General features: G+C 45.6%; 1 protein-coding gene across 1 annotated transcript in view; it reads right to left on the bottom strand.

The window, feature by feature from the left end:
* LOC139268459 (choline transporter-like protein 3) overlaps positions 1 to 27,852 on the bottom strand; it is a 112,016-nt gene that overhangs the window by 23,097 nt on the left and 61,067 nt on the right. Inside the window, exons 7-10 of the mRNA XM_070886635.1 lie at positions 25,672 to 25,761; positions 20,950 to 21,074; positions 19,523 to 19,709; positions 11,192 to 11,357 (exon numbers count right to left, since the gene is read on the bottom strand). Coding sequence (XP_070742736.1) covers positions 11,192 to 11,357; positions 19,523 to 19,709; positions 20,950 to 21,074; positions 25,672 to 25,761 — 568 coding nt within the window. The remainder of the gene's footprint in view (positions 1 to 11,191; positions 11,358 to 19,522; positions 19,710 to 20,949; positions 21,075 to 25,671; positions 25,762 to 27,852) is intronic.

Below are 27,852 nucleotides of genomic sequence, written 5' to 3'. Positions count from 1 at the left end.
AGAAAAGTAAAATTGGAGGGCAGAGAAACCCATGGCAAAAAGCAAAAAGGGCCACATTACAGCAAAATTCTAAAGGGGCAAAGTGTGTTAAAAAGACAAGCCTGAAGGCTCTGTGCCTCAATGCGAGGAGTATTCGGAATAAGGTGGATGAATTAACTGCGCTGATAGCAGTTAACGGATATGATGTAATTGGCATCACGGAGACATGGTTCCAAGGTGACCAAGGCTGGGAACTCAACATCCAGGGGTATTCAACATTTAGGAAGGTCAGACAGAAAGGAAAAGGAGGTGGGGTGGCGTTGTTGGTTAAAGAAGAAATTAATGCAATAGTAAGGAAGGACATTAGCTTGGATAATGTGGAATCGGTATGGGTGGAGCTACGGAATACCAAAGGGCAGAAACCGTTAGTGGGAGTTGTGTACAGAGCACCAAACAGTAGTAGTGAGGTTGGGGACATCATCAAACAAGAAATTAGGGATGCATGCAATAAAGGTACAGCAGTTATCATGGGCGACTTTAATCTACAAATTGATTGGGCTAATCAAACTGGTAGCAATGCGATGGAGAAGGATTTCCTGGAGTGTATTAGGGATGGTTTTCTAGACCAATATGTTGAGGAACCAACTAGAGGGCTGGCTATTCTAGACTGGGTGATGTGTAATGAGAAAGGCCTAATTAGCAATCTTGTTGTGCGAGGCCCCTTGGGGAAGAGTGACCATAATATGGTAGAATTCTTTATTAAGATGGAGAGTGACACAGTTAATTCAGAGACTAGGGTCCTGAACTTAAGGAAAGATAACTTCAAAGGTATCGGGGAAGGTGGCTCAACCATGGCTAACAAGGGAAATTAAGGATAGTGTTAACTCCAAGGAAGAGGCATATAAATTGGCCAGAAAAAGCAGCAAACTTGAGGACTGGGAAAATTTTATAATACAGCAGAGGAGGACAAAGGGTTAAATTAGGAGGGGGAGAATAGAGTATGAGAGGAAGCTTGCTGAGAACATAAAAACTGACTGCAAAAGCTTCTATAGATATGTGAAGAAAAAAAGATTAGTGAAAACAAACGTAGGTCCCTTGCAGTCAGATTCAGGTGAATTTATAATGGGGAACAAAGAAATGGCAGACCAGTTAAACAAATACTTTGGTTCTGTCTTCAAGAAGGAAGACACAAATAACCTTCCAGAAATACTAGGGGACCGAGGGTCGAGTGAGAAGGAGGAACTGAAGGAGTGCAGCAGCAAAGAGTGGCATTTGTGAGTTTGGTAAGTGGGTGAGTTTGGGCAAGTGGGGGTGGCAGGTGCTGTTTTGTCCTGTTTTTCCTACCAGTGCTGACACTAGAACAGCTGATAAGGAGTGCGAGAGTAGGAGACGGAGGCCCAGAGACCAGCCCAACCAGCTGCAGACAAAGATAGAGGAGTGCGAAATCGAGAGGTGACGTCACAGCCAAGTTGGTAAGTGGTTGGCTGTTCCACGAGTAAGTATAACTCTCTTTTAGACTGACTTTTAGATTGGTTTAATTGGCAGCAAACGACGAAGTAGCTGTTTGGTGTTTAAGTAAATTTTAGTAAGTAAATTAATTTAAGGGTTAAGTCATGGCAGGAGGGTTTGGACCCATGTCATGCTCCTCCTGTGCTATGTGGGAAGTCAGGGATACTTCCAGTATCCCTGACTACTATGTGTGCGGGAAGTGTGTCCAGCTGCAGCTCCTGACAGACCGCATGACGGCACTGGAGCTGCGGATGGACTCACTCTGGAGCATGCGCAATGCTGAGAATGTTGTGGATAGCACATTTAGTGAGTTGGTCACACCGCAGGTAAAGGTTAGGACAGATAGTGAATGGGTGACCAAGAGACAAGACAAGAGCAGGAAGGTAGTGCAGAAGCCCCCTGCGGTCACCTCTCTCCAAAACAGATATACTGTTTTGGATACTGTTGGGGGAGATGACTTACCTGGGGAAGGCACCAGCAGCCAGGTTCATGGCACCATGGGTGGCTCTGCTGCACAGAAGGGCGGGAAAAAGAGTGGGAGAGCTCTAGTGATAGGGGACTCTATTGTAAGGGGAATAGATAGGAGTTTCTGCAGCCGCAACCGGGACTCCAGGATGGTATGTTGCCTCCCTGGTGCAAGGGTCAAGGATGTCTCGGAGCGGCTGCAGAGCATTCTGGAGAGGGAGGGTGAACAGTCAGTTGTCGTGGTACATGTAGGTAGCAACGATATAGGTAAGAAGTGGGAAGAAGTCCTACAAGCTGAATTTTGGGAGCTAGGAGTTAAATTAAAAAGTAGGACCTCAAAGGTAGTAATCTCTGGATTGCTACCAGTGCTACGTGCTAATCAGAGTAGAGGGAGCAGGATAGTTAGAATAAATACGTGGCTTGAGCAGTGGTGCAAGAGGGAGGGATTCAAATTCTGGGACATTGGAATCAGTTCTGGGGGAAGTGGGACCTGTACAAAAGGGACAGTCTACACTTGGGCAGGACTGGAACTGATGTCCTGGAGGTAACATTTGCTAATGCAGTTCGGGAGTGTTTAAACTAATATGGCAGGGAGATGGGAACCTATGCAGCGAGACAGGGCGAAGTAATATGGAGTCAGAAACAGGTAAAAAGGTAAAAAGCAATAGTGGAAGGCCGAGTAAACAAAGGCAAGAAACAAAAAGGGCCACACTACATCATAATTCTAAAAGGACAAAGGGTGTTAAAAAAAAACAAGCCTGAAGGCTTTGTGTCTTAATGCAAGGAGTATCCGTAATAAGGTGGATGAATTAACTGTGCAAATAGATGTTAACAGATATGATGTGATTGGGATTACAGAGATGTGGCTCCAGGATGATCAGGGCTGGGAACTCAACATCCTTAGGTATCCAACATTCAGGAAGGATAGAATAAAAGGAAAAGGAGGTGAGGTAGCATTGCTGCTTAAAGAGTAAATTAATGCAATAGTTAGGAAGGACATTAGCTTGGATGATGTGGAATCTATATGGGTAGAGCTGCAGAACACCAAAGGGCAAAAAACGTTAGTGGGAGTTGTGTACAGACCTCTAAACAGTAGTAGTGATGTTGGGGAGGGCATCAAACAGGAAAGTAGGGATGCATGCAATAAAGGTGCAGCAGTTATCATGGGTGACTTTAATATGCATATAGATTGGGCTAACCAAACTGGAAGCAATACGGTGGAAGAGGATTTCCTGGAGTGCATAAGGGATGGTTTTCTGGACCAATATGTTGAGGAACCAATTGGGGGGAGGCCATCTTAGACTGGGTGTTGTGTAATGAGAGAGGATTAATTAGCAATCTCGTTGTGCGAGGCCCCTTGGGGACGAGTGACTATAATATGGTGGAATTCTACATTAGGATGGAGAATGAAACAGTTAATTCAGAGACCATGGTCCAGAAATTAAAGAAGGGTAACTTTGAAGGTATGAGGCGTGAATTGTCGAGGATAGATTGGCGAATGATACTTAAGGGGTTGACAGTGCATGGGCAATGGCAGACATTTAGAGACCGCATGGATGAACTACAACAATTGTACACCCTGTCTGGCGTAAAAATAAAAAAGGGAAGGTGGCTCAACTGTGGCTTTCAAGGGAAATCAGGGATAGTATTAAAGCCAAGGAAGTGGCATACAAATTGGCCAGAAATAGCAGCAAACCCGGGGACTGGGAGAAATTTGGAACTCAGCAGAGGAGGACAAAGGGTTTGATTAGGGCAGGGAAAATGGAGTACGAGAGGAAACTTGCAGGGAACATTAAAACTGACTGCAAAAGCTTCTATAGATATGTAAAGAGAAAAAGGTTAGTAAAGACAAACATAGGCCCCCTGCAGTCAGAATCAGAGGAAGTCATATTGAGGAACAAAGAAATGGCATATCAATTGAACAAGTACTTTGGTTCGGTATTCACTAAGGAGGACACAAACAACCTTCCGGATATAAAAGGGGTCAGAGGGTCTAGTAAGAAGGAGAAACTGAGGGAAATCCTTATTAGTCGGGAAATTGTGTTGGGGAAATTGATGGGATTGAAGGCCGATAAATCCCCAGGGCCTGATGGACTGCATCCCAGAGTACTTAAGGAGGTGGCCTTGGAAATAGCGGATGCATTGACAGTCATTTTCCAACGTTCCATAGACTCTGGATCAGTTCCTATGGAGTGGAGGGTAGCCAATGTAACCCCACTTTTTTAAAAAAGGAGGGAGAGAAAACAGGGAATTATAGACTGGTTAGCCTGACATCGGTAGTGGGTAAAATGGTGGAATCAATTATTAAGGATGTCATAGCAGCGCATTTGGAAAGAGGTGACATGATAGGTCCAAGTCAGCATGGATTTGTGAAAGGGAAATCATGCTTGACAAATCTTCTGGAATTTTTTGAGGATGTTTACAGTAGAGTGGACAAGGGAGAACCAATTGATGTGGTATATTTGGACTTTCAGAAGGCTTTCGACAAGGTCCCACACAAGAGATTAATGTGCAAAGTTAAAGCACATGGGATTGGGGGTAGTGTGCTGACGTGGATAGAGAACTGGTTGTCAGACAGGAAGCAAAGAGTAAATGGGTACTTTTCAGAATGGCAGGCAGTGACTAGTGGGGTACCGCAAGGTTCTGTGCTGGGGCCCCAGCTGTTTACATTGTACATTAATGATTTGGAGGAGGGGATTAAATGTAGTATCTCCAAATTTGCGGATGACACTAAGTTGGGTGGCAGTGTGAGCTGCGAGGTGGATGCTATGAGGCTGCAGAGTGACTTGGATAGGTTAGGTGAGTGGGCAAATGCATGGCAGATGAAGTATAATATGGATAAATGTGAGGTTATCCACTTTGGTGGTAAAAACAGAGAGACAGACTATTATCTGAATGGTGACAGATTAGGAAAAGGGGAGGTGCAACGAGACCTGGGTGTCATGGTACATCAGTCATTGAAGGTTGGCATGCAGGTACAGCAGGCGGTTAAGAAAGCAAATGGCATGTTGGCCTTCATAGCGAGGGGATTTGAGTACAGGGGCAAGGAGGTATTACTACAGTTGTACAGGACCTTGGTGAGGCCACACCTGGAGTATTGTGTACAGTTTTGGTCTCCGAACTTGAGGAAGGACATTCTTGCTATTGAGGGAGTGCAGCGAAGGTTCACCAGACTGATTCCCGGGATGGCGGGACTGACATATCAAGAAAGACTGGATCAACTGGGCTTGTATTCATTGGAGTTCAGAAGAATAAGAGGGGATCTCATCGAAACGTTTAAAATTCTGACGGGTTTAGACAGGTTAGATGCAGGAAGAATGTTCCCAATATTGGGGAAGTCCAGAACCAAGGGTCACATCTAAGGATAAGGGGTAAGCCATTTAGGACCGAGATGAGGAGAAACTTCTTCACCCAGAGAAGAATTCTCTGCCACAGAAAGTTGTTGAGGCCAATTCACTAAATATATTCAAAAAGGAGTTAGATGTAGTCCTTACTACTAGGGAGATCAAGGGGTATGGCAAGAAAGCAGGAATGGGGTACTGAAGTTGCATACTCAGCCATGAACTCATTGAATGGCGGTGTAGGCTCGAAGGGCCGAATGGCCTGCTCCTGCACCTATTTTTTATGTTTCTATGAAATCCTTATTAGGCGGGAAATTGTGTTAGGCAAATTGATGGGATTGAAGGCCGATAAATTCCCGCGGCCTGATAGTCTGCATCCCAGAGTACTTGAGGAAGTGGCCCTCGAAATAGTGGATGCATTGGTGATCATTTTGCAACAGTCTATGGACTGGAGGGTAGCTAATGTAACACCACTTTTTAAGAAAGGAGGGAGAGAGAAAACGAGTAATTATAGACCGGTTAGCCTGACATCAGTAGTGGGGAAAATGTTGAAATCAATTATTAAAGATGAAATAGCAGCACATTTGGAAAGCAGTGACGGGATCAGTCCAAGTCAGCATGGATTTATGAAAGGGAAATCCTGCTTGACAAATCTTCTGGAGTTTTTTGAGGATGTAACTGATAGAGTGGACAGGGGAGAACCAGTGGATGTGGTATATTTGGACTATTAAAAGGCTTTTGACAAGGTCCCACACAAGAGATTGGTGTGCAAAATTAAAGCACATGGTATTGGGGGTAATGTACTGACGTGGATAGGGAACTGGTTGGCAGACGGGAAGCAGAGAGTCAAGATAAACGGGTCCTTTTCAGAATGGCAGGCAGTGACTAGTGGGTTGCCACAGGGCTCAGTGCTGGGACCTCAGCTATTTACAATATACATTAATGATTTGGATGAGGGAATTGAGTGTGATATCTCCAAGTTTGCAGATGACACTAAGCTGGGTAGCGGTGTGAGCTGTGAGGAGAATGCTAAGAGGCTGCAGGGGGAATTGGACAGGTTAGGTGAGTGGGAAAATACATGGCAGATGCAGTATAATGTGGATAAATGTGAGGTTATCCACTTTGGTGGCAAAAACACGAATGCAGATTATTATCTGAATGGCGGCAGATTAGGAAAAGGGGAGGTGCAGCGAGACTTGGGTATCATGGTACATCAGTCATTGAAGGTTGCCATGCAGGTTCAGCAGGCGGTAAAGAAGGCAAATGGTATGTTGGCCTTCATAGCTAGGGGATTTGAGTATAGGAGCAGGGAGGTCTTACTGCAGTTGTACAGGGCCTTGGTGAGGCCTCACCTGGAATGTGGTGTTCAGTTTTAGTCTCCTAATCTGAGGAAGGACGTTCTTGCTATTGAGGGAGTACAGCGAAGGTTCACCAGACTGATTCCCGGGATGGCAGGACTGACATATGAGGAGAAACTGGATCAACTGGGCCTGTATTCGCTGGAGTTTAGAAGGATAAGAGGGGATCTCATAGAAACATAAAATTCTGACGGGACTGTACAGGTTAGATGCAGGAAGAATGTTTCCGATGTTGGGGAAGTCCAGAACCAGGAGACATAGTCTAAGGATAAGGGGTAAGCCATTTAGGACTGAGATGAGGAGAAACTTCTTCACTCAGTGAGTTGTTAACCCTACAGCAGAGAGATGTTGATGCCAGTTCATTGGATATATGCAAGAGGGAGTTAGATATGGTCCTTACGGCTAAAGGGATCAAGGAGTATAGAGAGAAAGCAGGAAAGGGGTATTGAGGTGAATGATCAGCCATGATCTTATTGAATGGTGGTGCAGGCTCGAAGGGCCGAATGGCCTACTCCTGCACCTATTTTCTATGTTTCTATGTAGTGCAGCAGTCCCGAGTCCACCTCGCTCTCCAACCGGTATTGTGTTCTGAGTGCCGGTGGGGGTGATGATGGCTCTGGGAGTGCTGCCAGAGCCAAGTCCATGGCACCACGGGTGGCTCAGCTGCACTGGGGTGGGTGGGGAAGGAAGAAGAATGGCAGAGTTATAGTGGTAGGGGATTTGATAGTCAGTGGAGCAGACAGGCATTTCTGCAGCTGCAAACGTGACTCCAGGATGGTATGTTGTCTCCCTGGTGCCAGGGTCAAGGATGTCACTGAGTGGCTGCAGGACTTTCTGGGCGGAGAGGGTGAACAGCCAGAGGTCGTGGTCCACATCGGTACCAATGACATAGGTAGGAAGAGGGATGAGGTCCTTCAAGCAGAGTTTATGGAGTTTGGAGAGAGATTAAAAAGCAGGACCTCAAAGGTAGTACTCTCTGGATTACTCCCAGTGCCATGAGCTAGTGAGTATAGAAGTAGAAGGGTAGAGCAGATGACTATGTAGCTGGAGAGATGGTGCAGGCGGGAGGGCTTTAGTTTCCTGAGGCATTAGGACCGCTTCTGGGGGAGATGGAACCTGTACACGGGGTTGCACCTCAACAGAGCCGGGACCAATATCCTCGCTGCGGGGTTTGCTAGTGCTGTTGGGGAGGGTTTAAACTAGCTTGGCAGGCGGATGGGAACCTGAAAATAGATTCAGCAGGGAGGGGAATAAAGCTGGAATTAGAAAGCAAAAATAAAGAAAGTGAGTTTGAAGGAGAGAGGAAACAAGCAGGAACAAAATGTAAAAAAACACATTTAAAGGCACTTTGTCGAAATGCACGTAGCATTTGTAACAAAATAGGTGCGTCGACGGCACAAATTGAGATAAATGGGTATGATCTGATAGCCATAAGAGAGACATGGTTGCAAGGTGACCAGGACTGGGAATTAAATATTCAGGGGTATTTGACAATCCAGAAGGACAGACAGAAAGGAAAAGGAGGTTGGGTAGCTCTATTGATAAAGAATGGAATCACTGCAATAGTGAGAAATGATATTGGCTCAAATGATCAGGATGTTGAAACAGTTTGGGTAGAGATAAGGAATAATAAGGGGAAAAAGTCACTGGTGAGTGTAGTCTTTAGGCCCCCTAACACTAGCAACTCTGATGGTCGGAGCATAAACCAGAAAATAGTGGGGGCTTGTAAAAAGGGAACAGCAATAATCATGGGTGATTTTAATCTCCATATTGATTGGACGAATTAAATTGGTCTAGGTAGCCTTGAGGAGGAGTTCATAGAGTGCATAAGGGACGGGTTCCTTGAGCTGTATGTAACCGAACCAACCAGGGGGAAGGCTATCTTCGATCTGGTCCTGTGTAATGAGACAGGCTTAATAAACAATCTCCTAGTAAAGGATCCCCTCGGAATGAGTGGTCAGAGCATTTTGAATTTCAAATTCAGATGGAGGGTGAGAAAGTTGGATCTCTAACCAGCGTACTAAGCTCAAATAAAGGAGACTATGAAGGTATGAGGGCAGAGTTGGCTAAAGTGTACTGGGAAAATAGATGAAAGTGTAGGATTGGTTGATGAACAATGGTGTATATTTAAGGAGATATTTCACAACTCAAGAAAAATATATTCCAGTGAGGAGGAAAAGGTGTAAGAGAAAAGAGAGCCATCCGTGGCTAACTAAAGAAATAAAATCGGTATCCAATTAAAAACAAGAGCATCCAAAGTGGCCAAAACTAGTGGGAGGACAGAAGACTGGGAAGCTCTTAAAAGCCAGCAAAGAATGACTAAAAAAATGATTAAGAAAGGGAAGATAGACTATGAAAGTAAACTAGCACAAAATATAAAAACAGATAGCAAGAGTTTCTATAGGTATATAGAAGGGAAAAGAGTGGCTAAAGTAAATGTTGGTCCTTTAGAGGACGAGACCGGGGAATTAGTAATGGGGAACATGGAGATGGAAGAAACTCTGAACAAATATTTTGTATCAGTCTTTACGGTAGAGGACACTAACAATATCCCAACAGTGGATAGTCAAGGGGCTATAAGGGGGTAGGAACTTAACACAATCACAATCACTAAGGAGGTGATACTCAGTAAGATAATGGGACTAAAGGCAGATAAATCCCCTGAACCTGATGGCTTGTATCCTAGGGTCTTAAGAGAAGTAGCGGCAGGGATTGTGGATGCATTGGTTGTAATTTACCAAAATTCCCTGGATTCTGGGGAGGTCCCAGCAGATTGGAAAACTGCAAATGTGACGCTCCTATTTAAAAAAGGAGGCAGACAAAAAGCAGGAAACTATAGACCAGTTAGCCTAACATCTATGGTTGGGAAAATGTTGGAGTCCATTATTAAAGAAGCAGTAGCAGGACACTTGGAAAAGCAAAATTCGGTCAGGCAGATTCAGCATGGATTTATGAAGGGGAAGTCATGTTTGACAAATTTGCTGGAATTCTTTGAGGATGTAATGAACAGGATGGATAAAGGAAAACCAGTGGATGTGGTGAATTTGGACTTCCAGAAGGCATTTGACAAGGTGCAACATAAAAGGTTACGGCACAAGATAAAAGTTCACGCGGTTGGAGGTAATATATTAGCATGGATAGAGGATTGGCTAACTAACAGAAAACAGAGAGTTGGGATAAATGGTTCATTCTCTGGTTGGCAACCAGTAACTAGTGGGGTGCCGCAGAGATCAGTGCTGGGACACCAACTATTTACAATCTATATTGACAACTTGGAAGAAGGGACTGAGTGTAACATAGCCAAGTTTGCTGATGATACAAAGATAGGAGGAAAAGCAATGTGTGAGGAGGACACAAAAAAATCTGCAAAAGGATATAGACAGGCTAAGTGAGTGGGCAAAAATTTGGCAAACGGAGTATAATGTTGGAAAGTATGAGGTAATGCATATTGGCAGAAAAAAAATCAAAGAGCAAGTTATTATTTAAATGGAGAAAGATTGCAAAGTGCTGCTGTACAGCGGGACCTGGGAGCTACTTGTGCATTAAACACAAAAGGATAGTATACAGGTACAGCAAGTGATCAGGAAGGCCAATAGTATCTTGGCCTTTATTGCAAAGGGGATGGAGTATAAAAGCAGGGAAGTCTTGCTTCAGCTATACAAGATATTGGTGAGGCCACACCTGGAACACTGCGTGCAGTTTTGATTTCCATATTTACGAAAGGATATACTTGCTTTGGAGGCAGTTCAGAGAAGGTTCACTGGGTTGATTCCGGGGATGAGGGGTTGACTTATGAGGAAAGTTTGAGTAGGTTGGGCCTCTACTCATTGGAATTCAGAACAATGAGAGGTGATCTTATCAAAATGTATAAGATTATGAGGGGGCTTGATAAAATGGATGCAGAGAGGATGTCTCCAGTGATGGGGGAGACTAGAACTAGAAGGCATGATCATAGAATAAGGGGCCGCCCATTTAAAACAGAGATGAGGAGAAATTTCTTCTCTCAGAGGTTTGTAAATCTGTGGAACTCGATGCCTCAGAGAGCTGTGGAAGCTGGAACATTGAATAAATTTAAGACAGAAATAGACAGTTTCTTAAACAGTAAGGGGATAAGGGGTTATGGGGAGCGGGCGATGAAGTGGAGCTGAGTCCATGATCAGATCAGCCATGATCTTATTGAATGGCGGAGCAGGCCCGAGGGGCCGTATGGCCTACTCCTGTTCTTATTTCTTATGTTCTTAAGAGTCAACCACATTGCTGTGGGTCTGGAGTCACATAGGCCAGTCTGGGTAAGGACGGCAGGTTTCCTTCCCTAAAGGATATTAGTGAACCAGATGGGTTTTTAAACAATCCAATAGTTTCATGGTCACCATTACAGATACTAGCTTTTTAATCCAGATTTATTTATTAACTGAATTTAAATTCCCCAGCTTTTTTGCGACAAAGGACCATTATTTCTAGTCCCTATAGCAAAGCTACGCTCCGATTTCCAGGTAACCTCGAGCCTTTAGAACAAACAGGTTCTACTCTTACTCCTACCTGTTGAAGTAACGGCACACCACAGCCCCAGCGATGGTCATTTGCTGACAAGCAACAAGAAATTCACTGGTCCAGATCAGTCCAATTAAATGGTACCACCACATGTACCGAATGCCAGACAGCGGTCTGTACTCAACCTGATTGTCTGCCGTTACATAAGCATTACCTGGAGGAGATTAAAAAATGAAATGTAAAATACAAGAACACCAAAATCAGGAAAACACCAGAAGAACATAAGAAATAGGAGCAGGAGTAGGCCATTTGGCCCCTCGAGCCTGCTCCCCCATTCAATTAGATCATAGCTGATCTGATCATGGACTCTGCTCTACTTCCCTGACTGCTCCCATAACCCTTCACTCCCTTATCGTTCAAATAAACCACCGTAAATATATTCAATGACCCAGCCTCCACAGCTCTCTGGGGCAGAGAATTCCACAGATTTACGATCCTATGAGAGAAGAAATTCCTCTTCATCTCAGTACTAAATGGGCGACTCCTTATTCTTAAACTATGCCCCCTAGTTCTAGATTCCCCCACGCTTAGAAACATCCTCTCTGTATCTACCTTGTTGAACCCCCTCAGTATCTTGTATGTTTTAATAAGATCGCATCTCAGTCTTCTAAACTCCAATGAGTACAGGCCCAACCTGCTCAACCTTCCTTCATAAGTCAACCTCTTCATCTCAGGAATCAATCTAGTGAACCTTTTCTGAAGTGTCTCCAATGCAAGTATATCCCTCCTTAAATAAAAAGAGACCAAAACTGTACGTTGTACTCAGGGTGTGGTCTCACCATGCCCTGTATGGTTATAGCAGGACTTCCCTTGCAATAAAAGCCATCATTCCATTTGCCTTCCTGATTACTTGCTGTACCTGCATACTCACTTTGTGTGTTTCATGCACAAGGACCCCCACCAGTACAGACCACTCTACCATTAGTCCCTCACAATGAAAAATCTTTAAACCGACAATGATCAACATCTAATTGCACTTGAAAATAAATAAAACAAGCAGAGGTGCCAAAATAAAAACAAATAACATTAATAAAGTCTCGACTTAATTGTAAACTGGTCAACACGGCTTCTGGAGCATCTATTCCCAACCAATAGAGCAATGAAGTTGCTGAGACATTTATTAACTAGTCAAGTGTCTGGATAGTGGGGATCTCAGATTGACTTTCTCACACCTCCTTCAGCTGGCTGAAGTGGTCGGGGCCTCATGTGACGATGGGTTTCTGGATCAATGAAATGCAGCTTTTTTTTTGGGGGGGGGGGGGCGGAAATATGGGCTAAAAATATGCTAGGCCATATTATATGATTATCAAAGAAAGTGAAAGCAGATGATATATTTGGCCAGAAGTCAGATCACCTTTATAAGTTACAAAATGAACGATATGGGAGTGAATGGGGAGTGGGCAGGGAAGTGGAGCTGAGCCCAAGATCAGATCAGCCATGATCTTATTAAATGGCGGAGCAAGCTCGAGGGGCCAAATGGCCTTTTAACTGTGATTTGGATAGTGACCCTGGAGAGGTTAAAAATAAAGTGAAACCTAAACAGGATTTACCTTCACCGACTTTAACCCTGACAGGAATTTTCATTTCAGGGGTAAAACACGGATAAAGCCGTTTCCCATTTATGAGCACATTTGCCTGCAGATAAATGTACTTTAGCAAGGATTGGAATTATACACAAAATCCACTAAGAGGTATGTTCATCATTTTCACCAACGCCTAGATGAAGGGATTTATTTTGGGGAGTGGGGGTGTGGGATGGGATGCCCAGAAAGTGTTGACTTTTCACATTTTATTTGGTGCATTTTCCAACATTTTGCAGTAGACATTTTATACATACATAACTATCCTATGATGGCTTGGGGGTAATAGGAGAGGCCAATCCCTACTGAGTTAGGCCTTTGTCAACAGCACTTCAAAAGCAATTCATTGGTGGTGAAGCACTTTGAGATGCCCTGAGGCGCTGGATGTAAATGGAAGCTTTTTCTTGCGTAAAGCTGCAGTGAATGTTGTTGCTATTAAAATGCATCAGAATTGGCAAATAAGAGCTCTTTTCATAAAAGCTCCTTTACAGACTAGAAAAACGATTATAAAGCAGTGGGAAGCTTGCTCAGCATGGACCTACCACTTGTCTGATTTAGCGGAATTAGCTTCTCTGTATTTGAATACAGAGAGGAGGAAAGTATGAGGCAGAGAGAGAGGGGGGAGCGAGCAAGAGGGGAGTGAGAGAGAGAGATTGAAGAGAGAGAGATGGGGTAGCGGGCAAGAAAGGAGAGAGAGAGGAGCGAGGCAGAGAGGAGAGAGCAAGATAGGAGAGAGAAAGCAATAAAGGAGAGAAGAGAGAGAAGAGAGCGCAAGAGGAGAGAGAGAGAGAGAGAGAGAGAGTGAAGTAGAAGAGGGAGCGAGAGATATGGAGGGAAACAGGAAGACAGAAGTATTACAGGAAGAGAGGAACACAAATGTTCCATTTACTTATGTTCATGCACAATCCCGTTGCAAATTAGCTAGTTAATTAATAGCTAGCGGGCGATGTATAAAATTACTGGCATTGATTATACACCAACACTTTTATGGTCATTTTTCTGATCTACTGGAAACCCCGGTGGTCCATGTCAGATAATAATCAACCTTCACAGCTTTTGACAGGCAGTGTACAGACGCCACCTTGTGATCCATATGAGCTAAAGCCTGCAGCGCAATCTCTATAACTACACAGCATACTCTTAGAGGTAATGCCTACCAAATGCGTATGTAAGCCAACTTGGAGAAAAAGGAAGCGAGCAAGAGCTAGCACGTCAAATAAAACAGATGCAATATTTATTTTATAAAGTAGAAAGAGCTACAGGCACTGCCACCAAAACAATGTGTCGGTGATGGAGCAAAACCTCCCTGCAGTGTACCATTATCTAACAGTGCCCGACTTCCCCTCAGGGGCCTAAAGTGAGTGTCCTGACTGAAATATGCAGCCAGCAAAAAACTCATAAACCACAAGACTGAAACATAAGCAATCTCTAAAGCTTCCCCTCTCAAAGATACTGCCTGGACACCTATTAGCCTACATAGTGCTGACATTTCCAAGTATGACACAGCAACAAAATACCTACACCTGCATCAGTGAGGGACAACAACAGACTAAAGGGAGTTTCTCCCTGGAGCTGGCTTTTCTACATCTTATCTGGGAATTCTTAATACGAATATTGGGTTACAAAAGTGGGGCGAAAAAATGGTCCGCACCCCAGCGCTAACACCTTTCAACTTGATGAGCACCAAGTTCATCCCAACATGTCTTTTTAATGAAGATATTTTGTGGATTGAGACCCAACTTGTGCTGAGGGCGTGAGCAATACCAAGATTGAATCTATTATGAAATAGGACTATTTTGGGGGCAGGAAATAAGGTATCGACAAAGCAGAGGTAGAAAAGTATTTTGTGCACAACCAGGGGTACGAGTTGTAGGTTGAAGAAGCCGCGAGGAAACACAGCTTGAGGAATAAAAGCAGGGAATGCTGGATATACTCAGCAGGTCAGGCAACATCTGTGGAGACAGAAACAGAGTTAACCTTTCAGGCCGATGACCTTTCGTCAGAATTGGAAAAAGTTAGCGATGTAACAGGTTTGAGGAAAGAACAAAAGGGAAGGTCTGTGACAGGGTGGAAGGCATAACAACATAAGAACTAGGAACAGGAGTAGGCCATATGGCCCCTCGAGCCTGCTCCGCCATTCAATATCATGGCTGATCTGATCATGGACTCAGCTCCACTTTCCTGCCCGCTCCCCATAACCCCTTATCATTTAAGAAACTGTCTATTTCTGTCTTAAATTTATTCAATGTCCCAGCTTCCACAGCTCTCTGAGGCAGCGAATTCCACAGATTTACAACCCTCAGAGAAGAAATTTCTCCTCATCTCTGTCTTAAATGGGCAGCCCCTTATTCTAAGATCATGCCCCCTAGTTCTAGTCTCCCCGATCAGTGGAACATCCTCTCTTCATCCACCTTGTCAAGTCCCCTCATAATGTTATACATTTCGATAAGATCACCTCTTATTCTTCTGAATTCCAATGAATAGAGGCCCAATTTATTCAACCTTTCCTCATAAGTCAACCCCCTCATCCCCGCAATTAACCTAGTGAACCTTTTCTCAACTGCCTCCAAAGTAAGTATATCCTTTCGTAAATATGAATACCAAAACTGCACGCAGTATTCCAGGTGTGGCCTCACCAAATAACTTAATAGCAAGACTTCCCTGCTTTTATACTCCATCCCCTTTGCAATAAAGACCAAGATACCATTGGCCTTCCCGATCACTTGCTGTACCTGCATACTATCCTTTTGCGTTTCATGTACAAGTACCCTCAGGTCCCACTGTACTGTGGCACTTTGCAATTTTTCTCCATTTAAATAATAACTTGCTCTTTGATTTTTTTCTGCCAAAGTGCATGACCTCACACTTTCCAACATTATACTCCATCTGCCAAATTTTTTGCCCACTCACTTAGTCTGTCTATGTCCTTTTGCAGATTTGTTGTGTCCTCCTCACACATTGCTTTTCCTCCCATCTTTGTATCATCAGCGAACTTGGCTACGTTACACTCAGTCCCTTCTTCCAACTCGTTAATATAGAAAATAGTTGGGGTTCCAGCACTGATCCCTGCGGCACCCCATTAGTTACTAGTTGCCAACCAGGGAATGAACCATTTATCCTGACTCTGTTCTCTGTTAGTTAGGTAATTCTCTATCCATGCTAATATATTACCCCCAACCCCATGAACTTTTATCTTGTGCAGTAACCTTTTATGTGGCACCTTGTCAAATGCCTTCTGGAAGTCCAAATACACCACATCCACTGGTTCCCCTTTAGCAACCCTGTTTGTTACATCCTCAAAGAACTCCAGCAAATTTGTCAAACATGACTTCCCCTTCATAAATCCTTCATAAGGCAGGAGTGATTAAACAGCAAAAGAGGGTAGTAATGGGACAAGTAAAGAAGTAAAAGATGTATCTAGAGGAGCTGTAAATGGCAACAATCATCATCATCATCATAGGCAGTCCCTCGGAATGGAGGAAGACTTGCTTCCACTCTAAAAGTGAGTTCTCAGGTGACTATACAGTCCAATACGGGAATTACAGTCTCTGTCACAGGTGGGACAGAGAGTGGTTGAAGGAAAGGGTGGGTGGGGAGTCTGGTTTGCTGTATGTTCCTTCCGCTGCCTGTGCTTGTTTTCTGTATGCTCTTGGCGACGAGACTCGAGGTGCTCAGCGCCCTTCCGGATGCTCTTCCACCACTTAGGACGATCTTGGGCCAGGGATTCCCAGGTGAGGGTGGGGATGTTAAACTTTATCAAGGAGACTTTGAGGGTGTTCTTGAAATGTTTCCTCTACCCAACTGGGGCTCGCTTGCTGTGTCGGAGCTCCAAGTAGAGCGCTTGCTTTGAGAGTCTCATGTCGGGCATGCGGACGATGTGGCCTGCCCAACGGAGCTGGTCGAGCGTGGTCAGTGCTTCAATAAGAACATAAGAATTAGGAACAGGAGTAGGCCATCTAGTCTCTCGAGCCTGCTCCGCCATTCAACAAGATCATGGCTGATCTAGCCGTGGACTCAGCTCCACTTACCCGCCCACTCCCCGTAACCCTTAATTCCCTTATTGGTTAAAAATCTATCTATCTGTGACTTGAATACATTCAATGAGCTAGTCTCAACTGCTTCCTTGGGCAGAGAATTCCACAGATTCACAACCCTCTGGGAGAAGAAATTCCCTCTCAACTCGGTTTTAAATTGGCTCCCCCGTATTTTGAAGCTGTGCCCCCTAGTTCTAGTCTCCCCGACCAGTGGAAACAAACTCTCTGCCTCGATCTTGTCTATCCCTTTCATTATCTTAAATGTTTCTATAAGATCACCCCTCATCCTTCTGAACTCCAACGAGTAAAGACCCAATCTACTCAATCTATCATCATAAGGTAACCCCCTCATCTCCGGAATCAGCCTAGTGAATCGTCTCTATACCCCCTCCAAAGCTAGTATATCATTCCTTAAGTAAGGTGACCAAAACTGCACACAATACTCCAGGTGCGGCCTCACCAATACCCTATACAGTTGCAGCAGGACCTCCTTGCTTTTGTACTCCATCCCTCTCGCAATGAAGGCCAACATTCCATTCGCCTTCCTGATTACCTGCTGTACCTGCAAACTAACTTTTTGGGATTCGTGCACAAGGACCCCCAGGTCCCTCTGCACCGCAGCATGTTGTAATTTCTCCCCATTCAAATAATATTCCCTTTTACTGTTTTTTTTCCCCCCAAGGTGGATGACCTCACACTTTCTGACATTGTATTCCATCTGCCAAACCTTAGCCCATTCGCTTAACCTATCTAAACCTGTATCAATGCTGGGGATGTTGGCCTGGGCGAGGACACTGACGTTGGTGCGTCTGTCTTCCTAAGGGATTTGCAGGATCTTGCGGAGGCAGCGCTGGTGGCAACAATAGAATCATTATCAGCACCTGCGGTCTGAAAAAATGGGAGTGGTGGTTATATTGAGTGGTTAAAGCTGCAAAGTGCCGAATCGAAAGATGAAATGCTGTTCCTAGAGCTTCTCTTGAGCTTCATAGTTTCTGCAATAATTAGTGCTGTCGACCTGTAAAACGACTGCCCTGTGATGCAGTAAATACTGATTCCAATGAAGCATTCTAAAGGAAACTAGAATGGCTCCCAATTCAGCACGGAGTAGATGGGAATGATCATGATCTGGCACACATTTAAAAATAAACAGAGCAGGTGCTGCAACAGGAGCGGGATGACACAGCGGCCTGGACGGATTCAATGGTCTTTTTCTAACTTCAGGGCCACTGCCTTTGCCGTGGCTCAGTCAATACCACTCTCCATCAGCCGGAGGGGGTGAGCAGGAGCTTCCCAGAATCAGGGGTTCCTATCCAGAGCTCTGCCTGCAGAAGCCCAGGAGATCAGCGATTTTCTCCGTGGCTCGGTCGATAAGTCGCGAGGGTCAGCAGATTTCTGCTCTCATTCCTGCTTCCCCTACCTCACGACTTGAAATCAAGTCCGGTCAACACCTCTGCCAAGATTACAGGAAGACAAGGCTCCCTCTCGAATTCCTATTAAGGTGTCCCAGCAACCTAGCTAAACTGGATAATCTCTCATAAATCAATTTAATAATGCACTCAGACAGAAAGACAAAAAAGACAGACTTGCATTTGTATAGCACCTTTCATGACCTCAGAACGTCCCAAAGCACTTTACACCCAATAAAGTACTTTTGAAGTGTTGTCACTGTTGTGACTGCTCCGCTCATTGGCGACAAGGATCAGAAACAATAGGGTCTTCAAACATTTTCTGAGTCATGAAAGGCAGCTCCTTTGCCCCAATCCTGAAAGTGCACCTCCTACTGCAGCAGTGTGCCATTCTGCTATTTCCCAGTCGTCTCTCTGGAAGAAATTGTCACCTTTTTGCCAAGCCAGGAACATATTGTGCGTGCTGTGGGACCACATCCGTTTGGAACTGCTTTGAACCTTCCCAAATTCATCTCATGTTGGACTCTTACTGAAATCAAGAAAAGGAATCTGGCCTGTTTTCAAACCAGTTCCCAAATTAACACTCAAGGCTCCCAAGAGACACCGTTATTTTTTGTTATGCATTAGATTATTTCTATGCAATGCACTTTTGGCTTGTGAAAAAGAACTATAGTCTCACACACACACACACACATACACACATACATACATTTTGATGGATGTCATATTTCATTATTGCAACTATATAAAATGTGTGCAAAACAATTAGTCGGTCACGAGCCTCTGTAAAGTTATGTTGCTTCTTAGCATATTCTGCGGAATTCTTCTTCAAGCTAAGAAGAAAGGTTGACCAGATTGGGCCTATACTGGAATTTAGAAGAATGAGAGGTGATCTTATTGAAAGGTATAAGATTCTAAGGGGGCTTGACAGGGTAGATGCAGAGGATGTTTCCCGCTCATGGGGGAATCTTAAACTAGGGGTCATAGTTTCAGAATAAGGGGTCGCCCATTTAAAAAGGAGATGAAGAGGAATTTCTTCTCTCAGAAGGTCGTGAATCTTTGGAATTCTCTATTTTTGAATGAAAGGGAGTCAAGGGTTATGGGGAGCGGGCAGGGAAGTGGAGGTGAGGCCAAGATCAGATCAGCCATGATCTTATTGAATGGTGGAGCAGGCTCGAGGGGACAAATGGCCTACTCCTGCTCCTATTTCTTATGTTCTAACCTGGGTATTCTGGGATGAGCTGCCACACTCAATGGTTTTAGTAACATTGTACAGAAATCAGTGGCACAGCCACCCACCTGCAGTGCCTAGACTTAGAAGCACAGCCACCCAATATATCCAGAATAAAATGAGGATGATGAAGGTCCACAATGGCTGGAAGAGCAACAGAGGAACATTCCGGAGTACGTTACTGGAAATCTGGAACAGCTGAAGAGTCAGAGCGATCCTTTTCCACATCACCAAGGTCAGCACTATAAGGATTACCTGCAGACACAGTAAATCTGTTAGCAAAATAACTACAGAAAGAAACTTGCATTTATATAGCCCCTTTCATGTCCTCAGTATATCCCAAAGTGCTTCACAGCCAACTAATTATTGTGAAGGCCAGTCACTGTTGTTATGTAGACAAGCATGGCAAGATCCCACAAACAGCATTGTGATAAATGACCAGTTCATTTGTTTTGACAATGTTGGTTGAGAAATAATTGACACCTGGAGAACTTCTCTCTTCTTCCTCAAGTTGCGACATGGGATTTTTTTTACAACTACCTGACCAGGCAGACAAGGGTTTGAGTGACATCTCATCCGAAGGATAGCATCTCCGACAATGCAGAACTCCCTCAGCATGAGCCTAGATTATGGGGTCAGTTTTCTGGCACGGGACTTGCACCCATGACCTTCTGACTCAGCAGTGAGAACACTACCATTGAGCCAAGCATAACATGGCAACTACTTTCGAAGCAAAGTTGAAGACAGCCATCCATTTTGTCTATTTGGTTAAAACAAATCACAGAGCAGCCACTTTGTTAGGACCCAGAAATGATTCCATGTGTTAGCCTGCAATACTGTCTTTATTTTTAAGGGTACAGTTTGCTTTGCCAAACAGAACTTCCTGAAAGAAAATTACAAGGGGATACAGGATGTTATTCTATATTCTGACCTTGTTTTTCCTGAATGAAATATATTTAGATGAGGAAACCCCACTTCATGTTCACTGACTTAATGGTCTACTTTTTATTAAAAAAGCAATAAAAAAATTGAACTTGTAATGGTCGTCGCAAAAGTGTTTCTGAATTCGATTTCAACATGCATCACTGAGATTTTATTCAAAGAAGGAACACTTGAAGTTGATTTACTAACATGTCCGCAAAATCAGACACAGGCTCTGTGTTTGCTCTGTCCCAAATGTTCGAAATGTGCTCATGACCTGAGCAAAGATGGCAACATCTGAACATAGGTGACCCTAGTTCACTCAGTTCAGATCTCAACCATAGCTGTACATTTACCACAGCGCACATAAAAGTACGTTAAAACTGCAGATGTGAAATGCTGCAACTAAAGCACAAAGTAAAATGAGTAATTCCAGGCCTGAAGCAGGTACTGAAATGGTCTGGACCCGGTGTTACAGATATACCTTCACTACATCTCTTCAACTTCAGGTTGTTAAATGCACCCCTTTAACGAGTTGATAATCCAGGATTTTTTTTTTTTTAAAGGTTCTTACCGATATGATGGTTGCAGTAATGGCAAATCCCAGAAGCGCTTTGGTGTTTTCCTTCTCCGTTTCCAAGACTATGCTCGGATCATTCGTGTTGTCATAGTATAACCACCATAGAACTCCTGACACAACTGGTTAATGACAGGAAAATGAAAAGCACCTTAGAAAGAATGGGATATCTTCATTCCAACATACGGACGATGTGTAGGGTGAAAGGCTCTCACACACTATGTGCTGCAATCTGAGATCCAGATCTTTGGGGGGAGGGGGGGGGGAGAAGTAGTCTGTGGGAAGAGAAGTGACAGCAATACAAAGGTAGCCTGGCTGCTGCATCCCATAATATACACACTGAGGCTGCCGGCAGAAGTAGAAGTGCCAAACGGTACGATGAGAACAATCTAGCCTTCGTCGGCAGTTAGCAAGAACCTGATCGACCTAATGCTTGAAACCAATGGCCCAGAATTTGTGGTCAGTGGCAAAGTGATGGTGATCACCACCAACCTCAAAGAAAGCTGCCCACAAAGATCTTGCGATCTCTGTGCGAAAAATTTAATTTTTTCAATGTTACTTTGATTGTAACGCTGCCTATCAGGGATCTCCAGCATACAGCACAGCAGTGATGTCATCAAGCTGGCTAAGCAGCCAGTTATATTGAAGAATTCTCACAGATAGCAAAGCAGGAAATAAAAAGCAGCTTTTATCATTCATTTTCTAAATGTTTTTATAGAGAGCGAAATAAAGATTGGGACATATATATCGGGTTAAAGTAGAAGCTGGCTTAAAAATATATACTTTTTTATTCATTTAAAGTAATTTTTATCATAATGGAGAAATCTGACACTCCACAAATATAAAATTCGTTTCCAGAGCCAGAACGATTGATCAGCAGTCAATACAGCGTTAAAAAACAAGTTCCACCTCATTGAACAAGCTTTAACTTTTTATGGGGTTTCAAAACCCCATAAAAAGTTAAACATTGTTCAATGAGGTGGAACTTGTTTTCATCAGTTCAAGTGAGTTCACCAATTGCCGGCTATGGGGTGTTCTACAGTGCAAACCGTGGCAAAGCAGGGAATGACTGCCCGCAAGTTTAGGATTTCTGTGCTTATATGCGCACGCGCTAAATCCTGAAGTTATGGTCAGTTTCAGAGGCGTAATGGCGGTGAACGCTGACTGTTTCGCCATCATTACCACCGAAAAGTCTGGCCCATTGTCTCCCCTAGAAAATATAGGTGGAACATACAATGTTGAGCAGCTTTATTCTGTAGCTTACACATGTTTGGGAAAGCAGAATAGGTCTAGTCAAACATGAAAGGTACTTAAAGATGTTAAAAGGAGATAGACCCACAGGAGAGACAATAACTTGTATTTTATAGCACCTTTAACATAGTAAAACATCCCGAGGTGCTTCATGGGAGCATTATCAAACAAAATTTGACACCAAGACACAAAAGGAGATACGAGGGCAGATGATTGAAAGCTTGGTCAAAGAGGTAGGTTTCTTAAAAGAGGAAAGAGATGTAGAGAGACGGGGGGGTTTAGGGAGGGAATTCCAGAGCTTAGATCCTTGGCAGCTGAAGGCACAGCCATCAATAGCCTCCTAGTATGGGCATACTTTGGGTCGCTTGCGGGTAATGTGCTTTAAATGGCAGCAGTAAGCTCTGGACTGATGAGGGGATAGGACTTTCTTGATATCATGTTTGGTCTTTAGGATATGTCACCGTTTTGGGTTAACGGGTAGGGATTGATGTCAGAATGGATGACGCATGGGAATGAGCAACGGATTCATCAGGATTACAGGACGATGATGTGAGGGGAAGAATATTGTCTTTTCAGAACTACAAAATGTGTTGTGCTGAACCTCAAAACACCACAAAATGCAAATAAAATGACGCAAGGTGATTATGTACACACGCGTGCGCACAGATTAAAAACAGAATATGCTGGGAAGACACAGTGGGGTAGACATTATGTGTTGTGCCTGCTTTTCTGGTGCAAAGCATACCGATTTAACAATGGGACGACCACCGCCCAATCTGCACAGGAGTTGGTCCCACTGCCAGACTGGTGAGGCCTATGTTTTTGTTAAGCATGTCCCTCCCCACCCACGTAACCCTCTCCAACCCCGTAACCCGCTCCAACCCCGCAACCCTCTCCAACCCCTCAACCCTCTCCAACCCCGCAACCCTCTCTCCACCCCCGTAACCCCTCTCCCCACCCCCGTAACCCCTCTCCCCACCCCCGTAACCCTCTCCCCACCCCCGTAAACCCTCTCCCCACCCCCGTAAACCTTCTCCCCACCCCCGTAAACCCTCTCCCCACCCCCGTAAACCCTCTCCCCACCCCCGTAACCCCTCTCCACACCCCCGTAACCCCTCTCCCCACCCCCGTAACCCCTCTCCCCACCCCCGTAACCCTCTCCCCACCCCCGTAACCCCTCTCCCCACCCCTGTAACCCTCTCCCCACCCCTGTAACCCCTCTCCCCACCCCTGTAACCCCTCTCCCCACCCCTGTAACCCCTCTCCCCACCCCCGTAACCCTCTCCCCCACCCCTGTAACCCTCTCCCCACCCCTGTAACCCCTCTCCCCACCCCGTAACACTCTCCCCACCCCCGTAACCCTCTCCCCACCCCCGTAACCCTCTCCCCACCCCCGTAACCCTCTCCCCACCCCTGTAACCCCTCTCCCCACCCCCGTAACCCTCTCCCCACCCCCGTAACCCCTCTCCCCACCCCCGTAAACCCTCTCCCCACCCCCGTAAACCCTCTTCCCACCCCCGTAAACCCTCTTCCCACCCCCGTAACCCCTCTCCCCACCCCCGTAACCCCTCTCCCCACCCCCGTAAACCCTCTCCTCACCCCCGTAAACCCTCTCACCACCCCCGTAAACCCTCTCCCCACCCCCCTAAACCCTCTCCCCACCCCCGTAACCCTCTCCCCACCCCCGTAACCCTCTCCCCACCCCCGTAACCCTCTCCCCACCCCCGTAACCTTCTCCCCACCCCCGTAACCTTCTCCCCACCCCCGTAACCTTCTCCCCACCCCCGTAACCCTCTCCCCACCCCCGTAAACCCTCTCCCCACCCCCGTAACCCCTCTCCCCACCCTCGTAAACCCTCTCCCCACCCTCGTAAACCCTCTCCCCACCCCTGTAAACCCTCTCCCCACCCCCCGTAAACCCTCTCCCCACCCCCGTAACCCCTCTCCCCACCCCCGTAACCCTCTCCCCACCCCCGTAAACCCTCTCCCCACCCTCGTAAACCCTCTCCCCACCCCCGTAAACCCTCTCCCCACCCTCGTAAACCCTCTCCCCACCCCCGTAACCCTCTCCCCACCCCCGTAAACCCTCTCCCCACCCCCGTAACCCCTCTCCTCACCCCCGTAAACCCACTCCCCACCCCCGTAAACCCTCTCCCCACCCCCGTAAACCCTCTCCCCACCCCCGTAACCCCTCTCCCCACCCCCGTAACCCCTCTCCTCACCCCCGTAAACCCTCTCACCACCCTCGTAAACCCTCTCCCCACCCCCCTAAACCCTCTCCCCACCCCCGTAACCCTCTCCCCAACCCCTGTAAACCCTCTCCCCACCCCGTAACCCTCTCCCCACCCCCGTAACCCTCTCCCCACCCACGTAACCTTCTCCCCACCCCCGTAACCCTCTCCCCACCCCCGTAACCCTCTCCCCACCCCCGTAACCTTCTCCCCACCCCCGTAAACCCTCTCCCCACCCCCGTAACCCTCTCCCCACCCCCGTAACCCTCTCCCCACCCTCGTAAACCCTCTCCCCACCCCTGTAAACCCTCTCCCCACCCCCCGTAAACCCTCTCCCCACCCCCGTAACCCCTCTCCCCACCCCCGTAACCCTCTCCCCACCCCCGTAAACCCTCTCCCCACCCTCGTAAACCCTCTCCCCACCCTCGTAAACCCTCTCCCCACACCCCGTAAACCCTCTCCCCACCCCCGTAACCCTCTCCCCACCCCCGTAAACCCTCTCCCCACCCCCGTAAACCCTCTCCCCACCCCCGTAACCCCTCTCCCCACCCCCGTAAACCCTCTCCCCACCCCCATAAGCCGCTCCAACCCTCTCCCGGGATGTAACTGAGAGTCATTGCCAGCGAGACAGGATTCCTGAAGTTGACTTCTCCCTTCAGGCGACCAGTGTCGGCAGCGCTCCCCAAGGATGTAGGTGAGGCCCAAGAACCAATTTACTATCGGATCTCGGGACTCTTGCTCCACAGCGTCGAGTCTGGGTCTGAGAATGGGCCGAGACTACTTTCTACCCCAGTACGTTAGTCAGCATTTGAAAAATAGACAGGTTAGGGCTTTGGGTGTGGATCGTTTTTTGTCAAAATTGTTGGTTCTGATCCGGAGTCATTGCCCGAAATGTTAACCTACATTTTCTCTTCTCCAATGGACCCGCTATGCCTTGACATCATTTTCTGTTACTATTATTTCAGATTTTCAACACTTGCCACTTTCTCCTTTAATTTCTTTTCATTGAGGAATTTTACTCGAGGGCATCTCACAAGTAAGGCAAAGATAGGTGAACTGAAAATGCCATCTGTATCTTTTCGCCTCACCTCGAGATTCAAAGTATCCAGGAGTGCTGGATTTCTCCTTCGATTTGGGCACTTTGGGTTTGGCTGTCCAATCAGATGGCTTCCAGTAGAAAAAGTACTCCTGTCACTACAGTGTGAATGATGAAATTGGTTTAAAATAGACCCACTTACACAGCAATCCAAAAATGACCAGAGCGATGAAGATATGGACCAATAGTGTGGCGATAAATCTGAAGACTGCAACCATAATGAAGGAGAGGACTGTGGAATAAAACAGAGAGAAAGAATCACTGTGATTGATTTTTGCTGTGTATTGTATTCAATCTATCTGGGGTTGAATTTTCCATTGTTCATTAACTTCAGTGTAAAAGGGAACATAGAAACATAGAAAATAGGTGCAGGAGTAGGCCATTCGGCCCTTCGAGCCTGCACCACCATTCAATAAGATCATGGCTGATCATTCACCTCAGTACCACTTTTCCTGCTTTCTCTCCATACCCCTTTATCCCTTTAGCCGTAAGGGCCATATCTAACTCCCTCTTGAATATATCCAATGAACTGGCATCAACAACTCTCTGCGGTAGGGAATTCCACAGGTTAACAACTCTCTGAATAAAGAAGTTTCTCCTCATCTCAGTCCTAAATGGCTTACCCTTATACTTAGACTATGTCCCCTGGTTCTGGACTTCCCCAACATTGGGAACATTCTTCCTGAATTTAACCTGTCCAGCTCCGTAAGAATATTATATGTTTCGATGAGATCCCCTCTCATCCTTCTAAACTCCAGTGATTACAGGCTCAGTCAATCCAGTCTCTCCTTATATGTCAGTCCTACCATCCTGGGAATCAGTCTGGTGAACCTTCGCTGCACTCCCTCAATAGCAAGAACGTCGTTCCTCAGATTAAGAGAGCAAAACTGCACACAATACTCAAGGTGTGGTCTCACCAAGGCCCTGTACAATTGCAGTAAGATCTCCCTGCTCCTATACTCAAATCCCCTATAAAGGCCAATGTACCATTTGCCTTCTTCACCGCCTGCTACCTGTATGGCAACTTTCAATGACTGATGAACCATGACACCCAGCTCTCGTTGCACCTCCCCTTTTCCTAATCTGCCGCCATTCAGATAATATTCTGCCTTCGTGTTTTTGCCACCAAAGTGGATAACTTCACATTTATCCACATTTTACTGCACCTGCCATGTGTTTGCCCACTCACCTAACCTGTCCAATTCCCCCTGCAGCCTCTTAGCGTCCTCCTCACAGCTCACACCGCCAACCAGCTTAGTGTTATCTGCAAACTTGGAGATATTACTCTCAATTTCTTCATCTAAATCATTAATGTATATTGTAAATAGCTGGGGTCCCAGCACTGAATCCTGCGGCACCCACTAGTCACTGCCTGCCATTCTGAAAAGGACCCGTTTATCCCGACTCTCTGCTTCCTGTCTGCCAACCAGTTCTTTATCCACGTCAGTACATTACCCCCAATACCATGTGCTTTAATTTTGCACACCAATCTCTTGTGTGGGACCTTGTCAAAAGCCTTTTGAAAGTCCAAATCCACTACATCCACTGATCCTCCCTTGTCCACTCTACCAGTTACATCCTCAAAAAATTCTAGAAGATTTGTCAAGCATGTTTTCCTTTTCATAAATCCATGCTGACTTGGACCGATCCTGTCACTGCTTTCCAAATGCGCTGCTATTTCATCTTTAATAATTGATTCCAACATTTTCCCCACTACTGATGTCAGGCTAACCGGTCTATAATTATCCATTTTCTCTCTCCCTCCTTTTTTAAAAAGTGGTGTTACATTAGCTACCCTCCAGTCCATAGGAACTGATCCAGAGTTGATAGACTGTTGCAAAATGATCACCAATGCATCCACTATTTCTAGGGCCACTTCCTTAAGTACTCTGGGATGCAGACTATCAGGCCCTGGGGATTTTTCGGCCTTCAATCCCATCAATTTCCCTAACACAATTACCCGCCCAATAAGGATTTCCTTCAGTTCCTCCTCCTCACTAGACCCTCGGTCCCCTAGTAATTCCGGAAGGTTATTCCTTCGTAAGACAGAACCAAAATATTTGTTTAACTGGTCCGCCATTTCTTTGTTCCCCATTATAAATTCACCTGTACTGACTACAAGGGACCTACATTTGTCTTCACTTTTCTTTTTCTCTTCGCATATCTATAGAAGCTTTTGCAGTCAGTTTTTATGTTCCCAGCAAGCTTCCACTCCTAATGAAACCCTTTGTCCTCCTCTGCTGAATTATAAATTTCTCTCAGTCCTCAGGTTTGCTGCTTTTTCTGGACAATTTATATGCCTCTTCCTTGGATTTAACACTAT

The sequence above is a fragment of the Pristiophorus japonicus genome, chromosome 8 (genome assembly GCF_044704955.1).
Source record: "Pristiophorus japonicus isolate sPriJap1 chromosome 8, sPriJap1.hap1, whole genome shotgun sequence".
Lineage (NCBI taxonomy): Eukaryota > Metazoa > Chordata > Chondrichthyes > Pristiophoridae > Pristiophorus > Pristiophorus japonicus.
This window is presented reverse-complemented; position numbering and strand designations above follow the sequence as displayed.